The sequence below is a fragment of the Poecilia reticulata genome, linkage group LG17, assembly GCF_000633615.1.
Source record: "Poecilia reticulata strain Guanapo linkage group LG17, Guppy_female_1.0+MT, whole genome shotgun sequence".
Classification (NCBI taxonomy): Eukaryota; Metazoa; Chordata; class Actinopteri; order Cyprinodontiformes; family Poeciliidae; genus Poecilia; species Poecilia reticulata.
Window position 1 is genome coordinate 8,340,775 of NC_024347.1, and position 8,314 is coordinate 8,349,088.

At 41.6% G+C, this 8,314-nt stretch overlaps 2 protein-coding genes across 3 annotated transcripts in view; one reads left to right on the forward strand and one right to left on the reverse strand.

The window, feature by feature from the left end:
- Positions 1-8,314, reverse strand: part of fam151a (family with sequence similarity 151 member A) — a 56,827-nt gene that overhangs the window by 15,007 nt on the left and 33,506 nt on the right. The gene's annotated exons all lie outside the window — the stretch shown is intronic.
- Positions 300-8,314, forward strand: part of dnai4 (dynein axonemal intermediate chain 4) — a 27,894-nt gene continuing 19,879 nt past the window's right edge. For both annotated transcript variants that reach the window (XM_008433575.2, XM_008433574.2), the window contains exons 1-9: positions 300-582; positions 682-793; positions 1,152-1,309; positions 2,626-2,732; positions 4,112-4,283; positions 4,385-4,524; positions 6,318-6,473; positions 6,576-6,761; positions 7,234-7,382. In XM_008433575.2, the coding sequence (XP_008431797.1) occupies positions 524-582; positions 682-793; positions 1,152-1,309; positions 2,626-2,732; positions 4,112-4,283; positions 4,385-4,524; positions 6,318-6,473; positions 6,576-6,761; positions 7,234-7,382 (1,239 nt within the window). In that variant the 5' untranslated portion in view covers positions 300-523. The remainder of the gene's footprint in view (positions 583-681; positions 794-1,151; positions 1,310-2,625; positions 2,733-4,111; positions 4,284-4,384; positions 4,525-6,317; positions 6,474-6,575; positions 6,762-7,233; positions 7,383-8,314) is intronic.

The window sequence follows — 8,314 nt, forward strand, 5'->3', positions numbered from 1 at the left end:
AAAAAACAAAAAAGAACAAAAAAACAAATAAATTTAGTACATGTTATGTGTCAGAGGGATTAGGAAATAATAATAATAGCATAAAAAATAAAAGACCAAAAGGGCACTTGAGGGCAAGGAGCAAAAGGGGCAGGTGCTCAAACACCTCTATACCCCCGCCCCCCCCCTCTCCCCCCTCTGCACGTGTCTGAGAACCAGCAAAAACCAACCATGATCCGGAGTTGCTGTCGATGGGAGAGAAAGACTGATTGTAGTCTTAACACATTTCTTGTAATCTCCAGCTGGTTGCTTCCAGCAGCCCATTTGCATAAAAGCCAGAAATCTGAGATTAAAGTCAAAATTCAGTGGTCTTAATCCTCCTTCCTTAGAGAACGGTGTATTTGTGTAAACGAGTCCACATTTCGTGCCTTGTTGTTCGAGCAGTGAAACCTGTAACTTTCAATCGTCAATAGGGGTCAGTGTTTGCCTTCTTCACCGCATTTGTGTTGCCCCGACAACAAGCCACAACAGAAGCCGTTCCATCATGTCTACTTCTGTAGCAAAAGAAGGGAAAAAGATGAGATGTGCAGTGATGCTCAAGCCGTAAGTTGACACCTCAGGTCGTAAATATTGAGTTCGTCAATATATTGTTAAATAAAAGCATTGGTAGTTATGCTAATTTACCGTTATGGTGTTTCTTAGTTCTAAACGCGGCAGCAACTTGCTCGCCTTGACCAGCAGACGGAGTTTTACTTTCAGCGGCAGCAAAATTCTGGACAGAATGGCGGGTCCAACTCCGAGACAAGCTGTTCGGGTAACTTACACTGTGAATTCGACAAATAATTACAAATTTTTGTTAACCACATGAATACCTGAATAAAGGCGCTGGGTGGCGCACCATGTACAGACGTTATAGTTCTGACCATTTGCTGCTTCTTCTCCCTATTTACTATTAAATTAAGTGCTTAACAAAACCTTAAAAAAATCAAAGGGGCTTTGTAGCCTAATATTCACTAAATTATGTCATTTTAACTAAGTTAAATGTGTAATATTTACTGAATAAGGAAATATTATGCATTTTAAAAAATGTGTTTAGTATTTTATTTTGCTGCTTTTAAATGTTCAGAGGCGTTTAATGCAACAGATATAGCTGACTGTTCTACTGTGTTCAGGTGTTTGATGAGGAAAACAATGATGTGACCCCTCAGCCATTTTACCGGGCAGATCTCAGAGCAGAGCCAGGCAGCAGGTTCTTGGTGGATGAACTCTCTGCTGGATCAACATCAGACCAGACAACGTTCACTGGGAGCTTCACTATGCCTTTTTCAAGGTAAGGGAGCTCAGTGCTGTGCAGCAGGAGGTGGGCAGTTGACAAGTTCAGGAGGGGTTCAAAATATCCTCTACAGCAGCACTTCTGTTTACAGAGTATTATCATTATTTGTACAGACATTTTTTCAGTTGTATTCCACCTTGTTGCTCATATTAGTTCTCTTCAGTTCCATGTCCAAAGTTGACAATGATGTAATGGCGTGAAGGAAAAATTGAGCACACGTCAGCCAAGTTCCAGATGAAAGTGGCCAAAAAGTAAAGACGCAACACATGTAGCATCAAACCCAGACATCAGTGTTTAGTACCCTGGTCCCCCAGAATGCAAGTAGTGATAGCAAAACCTTCAGCTGAACGAAGAGCTCCAAAATTTAAGATTTACACGGTTATCTATTCATTCATAAGGAGGAAGTCAGGAAATCAGTTCCTTGAAGACTTACCAGACCAGCACCCTACCTGATGATTTAAAAGCACTCCATGGTGAAACTACACACTAAAATTCTGACTGCCTTTCTGTAGAGACTGTTGTTTCTGCTACGGTGGTTGTAGCAGAAATTTCCCCAAGTGGAAGCAGCTGAAAGTCTCAGTTCTTTTTGACAAAATCAGTCTGTATTTGTCTTTTGTGATGGGGGAACTTTTCACCGGAGCTGCTGGTCATCTTCTATGCAGCCATTATGCAGTTTGGCCTGTGTTTATCTGTCATATTGTGGTTTGACTCAGCCTCAAAATAGGATGAGTTTAAACTGCAATGAACAATTAGGTCTGCAGAGACCATTGTCAGGGCTGACCTTCTCCACATCCAGGACTTGAACAGGACCGCGAATAATTTCACTTGAGCTGTGGTGTGTGATCTCTATAGATAACACACATTCTCTATAGAGAACACACATTCTCTATAGAGAACACACATTGTTGACAAAAATTGTGTAGATCTTTTCCTCCAGGTCTGCACTATAAAGTGCTATTTTCAAAAACTAACATTGTTAAATCATCAAACGGCAGCGGTGGGCACGGCTAGCTAAAACATTAACTGCATTGACCCTGAAACACTAATCATAAACATTAGTTCTACTAATGCTAAAGCACTTTAACAACCTATGAGTTAGCGGCACCAAATTCAACCATGTTGATACCACCATGTGTCATTAGAAAAATGTGAGAAAGCTCTCAAAACCATTCACATACAGTATTGAGGGTAGGGGTCTTCAAAATAAAACAATTCAGCAACCTTCCTGTCAATCAGTGTTAGTGTGTTAGTGAGGAAGATGCTTTTTTTCATGATGACTATGTAGTAAACATCTGCTCTGACACTGTTTTCAGGTCAGTTTTGGATAGCAGCAGGATATCCAGCCAGTCAACCACAGAGTCTGTGAACGAAGAAATGGAGGAAACATTTTGTAGACGTGACTTTCCCTTCAACTTACCAGGTTCATCACCACAATGTATACAATAACTTGCAAAAGCGTTCATACCACTTCAACCTCTCCGTAAGTTGCCATCTGACAATCATAAACATAAATATATTTCTTTGGAATTTAACGTGACAGACCAACACAAAGTGGTAAACAACTGTGCATTAGAAAAAAAACATTATAGATGATTCAAACGTTTTTTTTACATATAAAAAACTGAAAAGTGTGGTGTGTAGAAGTATTCAGCTCTCTGTACCGCATTGACGTAGTTTTGCCCATTCTTCTTTGCAAAACAGCTCAAGTCAGATTAGATGGAGAGCATTTGTGAACTGCAGTTTTCAGATCTCGATTGGGTTAAGACTGGACTTTGACTGGGCCATTCTAACACATGAATATGTTTTGCTTGAAACCATTCCATTTTAGCCTGTCTTTATGTTTAGGCTGGTTGTCCTGCTGGAAGCTGAAGCTCCGCCCCGGTCTCATGTCTGTATTTGACTCCATTGTTCTGTATTTGACTCCATCCATCTTCATATCAACTCTGACCGTCTTCCCTGTCCCTGCTGAAGAGAAGCAATCTCAGAGCATGATGCTGCCACCACCATGTTTGACAGTGGGGGTGGTGTGTTCAGAGTGATGGGCAGTGTTAGTTCTCCTCCACACATAGCATTTTGCACTTTGGCCAAAGAGTTGAATTTTGTTCTGGTCTGAACAAAGCTTATTCTTCCACATTTGTTGTGTCCAGCATGGCTTCTGGACCATGCTGACCGTCCAGAGCGTCCATCGGCCTCTTGGCTGCATCTCTGATCAGAACTTGTTCTTGTTCAGCTGGACGTTAAGGTGGACGGCCTTGTCTTGTTACAGTTGTTTCACACTCTATTTCCAGATGATGGACTGAACAGAGCTCTGTGAGACGTTCAAAGCTTGGGAAATCATTTTATACATTTTTTATTTGTAAAAAATGTTTTGAGTCAAGTATAATTTTTTTTTCTATTTCACAATTCTATACCACTTTGTTTTGGTCTTTCACATAAAACTCAAAAGAAATATAAATTATTATGGAAAAATTCAAGGGGTATGAATACTTTTTCAAGCCACTGTATGTAGAGATGTTCACATCGACTGTAACTTTTCGACCAGTTTACTTGCACTGGTTTTTGTAAAGCTTTGATGCTGTGTCTATGTTTTGAGAGTAGATCATTACCATAAGCCTCCGGTTTCTGAAAGACATCTCCAAACATGGAGATCTCCATGTTCTCCAAATGCAGTGTGTTTCTTGACTGGCAAAAGTTGAGAGCTCAAAGAATGAATCAGAAATTTTGTTCTACTCCATTCATCATACACATTTCTGTTCTTTGCTGAAAAAGACACCTTTTTAACAATGTTCTGTTTTGTAGAATCTTTGTTGCCAGATGAAAAGAGGAAAAAAGGCTCAGTTAAAGAACAAATGACACAAGCTCTGTTGAAAGGGATTAAGGACATTTTAATCACAGAGACAGACACTATTTCTCTGCTGGACATTCCCCCCACCTTAGTGTCAGTGAATGCTGATGATGCAGATGTCATAATGTAAGAGAAATTGTTGTTGATTTTTTACAAATATTTAAATCTTTTTTTAAATCTCTGATTGGAACAAGCTATTGTTAACTCAACCTTGTTTTGTGTTGCAGAGAGATAAATAAACAGTATTCTGAAGTTTGCAGAAACAGAAGAAACAATGAGAAGTATGTGGATCGAGCCGTGCAGACACTGAATGGAGCGACTAAGAACAAACAGATACAGAACAACCTCATGCTCATGGTGGACACAGGTTTGATTCAAGACAATACATTCACTATAAAAAAGTATAGCACACTGCAAAATATACCAAGCTCAAAGTAAATAAAATGTTTTTTCCCATTATATAAGTGAAAAAAATCTGACAATGGCAGTGGTATGTTTTTTAATGAATATTCAAGAATTATTGACTTAAAACCTATATATTGCTGAACAGGACTTCCCCTAGTGTATTATCAGCCTGGCGGGCCACCAGGCTAAGTGTTGTTTATTTTAAATATGGTTTTTCATAAGGTTTTTTTGTTGCCTGATGTAAGAACATTTTGCTTGACAATGTCAAACATTGATAAATTTTAATTGTTATTAAACATTTTCAAACACGCTGTTTTGAAGCTAAACAAACCTTAGAAACATACAGGGCCAACCATGAGAATCAACTCATTTAAAGATAAAACTCCGTTTGACACAAATACAAACATTCTGGGGATCTTGTTCACGAATGAGGGAAGAAGGGAGCAGGAGATCGACAGGCGGATTGGGGCAGCATCTGCCATGAAGCGGGCGCTGTACCGGTCCGTCGTGGTGAAGAGAGAGCTGAGCCAAAAAGCGAAGCTCTCGATTTACCGGTCGATCTACGTTCCCACCCTCATCTATGGTCATGAGCTTTGGGTCATGACCGAAAGAACGAGATCACGGGTACAAGCATCTGAAATGGGTTTCCTCCGCATGGTGGCTGGGCTCTCCCTTAGAGATAGGGTGAGAAGCTCGGTCATCCGGGAGGGACTCAGAGTAGAGCCGCTGCTCCTCCACGATGAGAGGAGCCAGTTGAAGCTCGGGCATCTGGTCAGGATGCCTCCTGGACGCCTCCATAGTGAGGTGTTCATGTCCCACTGGGAGGAGGGGAGACCCAGGACACGCTGGAGGGACGATGTCTCTCGGCTGGCCTGGGAACGCCTTGGGGAGGGAAGTCTGGGCCTCCCTTCTGAAGCTGCTGCCCCCGCAACCTGACCCCAGATAAGCGGAAGTGGACGGACGGACGGACATTCTAGCATCAGTGTTTGGCTGGATGGTTCAAGGTCGCCATCAAGCTAATTTTCTATTTGCAGCTCCACAAATCTTTTCTATAAACATTACATTACCAAGACATATGCAAACATAAGACCATTTAGAGTTTAAAATACCAGTAAGAGCACTTGAAATCAATTCTAATATGGACAGGCAGCCAGTTCAGAAACTTTTAAAATCAGTGTAATGTGAGTTTGCTTTCTGGTCCTCATCAGCGTTCTGGCACCTGAGATCTTCAGATGTAGCTTTTTGTTAGCACAGCAATCTGCCTTGCATGTTATAAAAGATAGAACTGAATCCTCTGCATTGGACTAGGACTGAACAGAGTTTTGACCTGGGCTGAATGATTCATTGTCAGTGTTTGAAGTTGAACTGGGAGTTTTTCTGTTTGAATTTCTTTGATAAAAACTAAAAGTTTAGTTTTGTTCATATTTAACTGAATGAAAATATGTGCCATGAATTAATACCTAAAATATGGTTAAACATTGCACTAATAGGTCTAATAAGAGACATATAACATAGAGCTGTGTGTTATCAGCTTAGCTATGAAAATGACTAAATGAATGCCATATCTGCCAATGACCCTATATAAAGATTAAAGAGAGTGAAACCTAATATTGAGCCTTGTGGGATACCATAGTTTACATCATAACATTCTGATGAATAGTTTTCTTTATAGACATTCATCTTTAGTTTTTAATCACAAACATAATTCTTCATACAGTGGAAGTATTTTTAAAAGAATTTTATCCTTATCTATAGCCACGATTGTGTCTGCCTTCGAAATGTATGCACCTCCAGAGCAGGAAGTGATGGTTTACAGCCCTGAAATGAAACAGACCAATGATGCAGAGACTATTGTGGACTCCAGGAGAAGTCCAGAGAGGAGTCTGTCCCTGACCTGCTCAGCTAGTACAGGTAATCTGGTAGAGGTAACAGAGTTAAAGTCACGTAAAAGAGATGTCCGGTTTTAGTTTGGTTGTTTTAAAACAAATGTAACTCAAACATATTCCTTTACAGTTATTTCTACCTGCTCGCTGAAAGATGTAGAAACAGTTGGGAGCAGTTTAAACACACAGGTAGACTCTGAGCGCATCATGACGTCAGATAAATTCCAGTTCTCCTTACTTCTAATGGAGAGGACCGTACTGCGGAACAACTTCCAAAGCCAGCTGGCTGCTTACAGAAAGCTGCCTTTGCTGCAAGGTAATTTCAGTCTTTTTGTACAGCGGGTGGTCTCTCTCTTTCTCTCTCTTTCTCTTGCTCTCTCTCTGGAGAGATGTCTGATGTTGGTCCTGGGATCTGTTGTAGCCACTGCTCCAGTTTGGGGGTGACTGCCCCGAGGGCCCCGATGACCACAGGCACCACTGTGGTCTTCACCTTCCAGGTCTTTTCCAGTTCCTCCTGCTCCTTTTTCCTGATGTTGTAATCACTTGGTATTGCTACATCCACCACAACGGCTTTCCTCTGTTGTTTATCCACCACCACAATGTCCGGTTGGKTCKCCATTACCATTTTGTCTGTCTGGATCTGGAAGTCCCACAGGATCTTAGCTCGGTCATTCTCCACCACCTTTGGGGGTGTTCCCCACTTTTCAAAGCCACCAGGAGGAGGCCGATGGCTTTGGATATATATGTATATATATAAGTCAAGAAAGTTATTACAATGATTTTCTCAGACCCTGACAGATTGGTGAAACCTAAGGAAAAGGAACAGAGTGAAGCAGAGACTTCCTGCTCTCCAGCTCTACAATGTCTCTGGGTTTTCAGTTGTGAGCTCAGCAGAGGCTGTAGGGTCAGTAGCATGGCCTGGAACAAAAAAAACCCGGTAAGATACACACTACCCAGCTGATACATGTATAGGAAAATTGTGAGGTCAGAAAAACTCTGCAACACAACATACATTGAAATAATAATTTCCCACTAATCATGACTTTATTAAATAGGAATCTAGAATCCAGAATTTTTGGCCCCAAGTTTCACCAGAAACGCTTTTCTTCTTCTATTGTCATGTTAACATGTTTCACACAAAATACCACTGATGAGGCATTGCCTTCTATCCTCATTTCCTTTGTGAATAATTGTCATTATCATAGAACTGTCATAATGTGAAGTACCAGGACTCGAAGGCAAGCAACAACTACAGACACCAAACTACTTTTAACAGGTTTATTGAACAATAATGGGGGTGGGAAGGATGGAGAGGTGTAGACCAGCGGCAGCAGGGAGGAACCAGGCCAGAGGAGGAACTGAGGAATGGGTGAGTGGTTAGACAGAGGAATAATGACAGGAGTGATGGTGTGACCTTGTGAAGGCTTACGGTTGGAGGGTTCAGATGAGCGGAGGAGGGTACAGCAGTTGGGGCAGTGAGGGGGTTTCCAGGTGGAGGAGTTCCAGCAGGTAACTCAGGGTGGACAGGCAGCAGCAGGGTGGTGGTTGTGGAGGAATCCAGGGGCWAGGCCTAGCAGRACAGYGAGGATCAGGTGGTCCAGGTGGATCAGACTCTCAGAGAGAGGTCAGAGCTGGTTCTAGGAGGAAGGAAGAGATGGAAGAGGCATCAGGAACAAGTAAAACACTTGAGACACAGCACTAAGAGCTAGAGTGTACCACTGTAGAAGGGGAACCATCTGGCATCATCTTCTTCTTCTTCTTCTTTTGTTTTTTATTGGCGGCTGGCATCCAACTTAAGGTGCATTTACCGCCACCTACCAGACTGGAGTGTGGTCATCAGAGATCTCAGAGGGAATTTTTTTTTTTTTT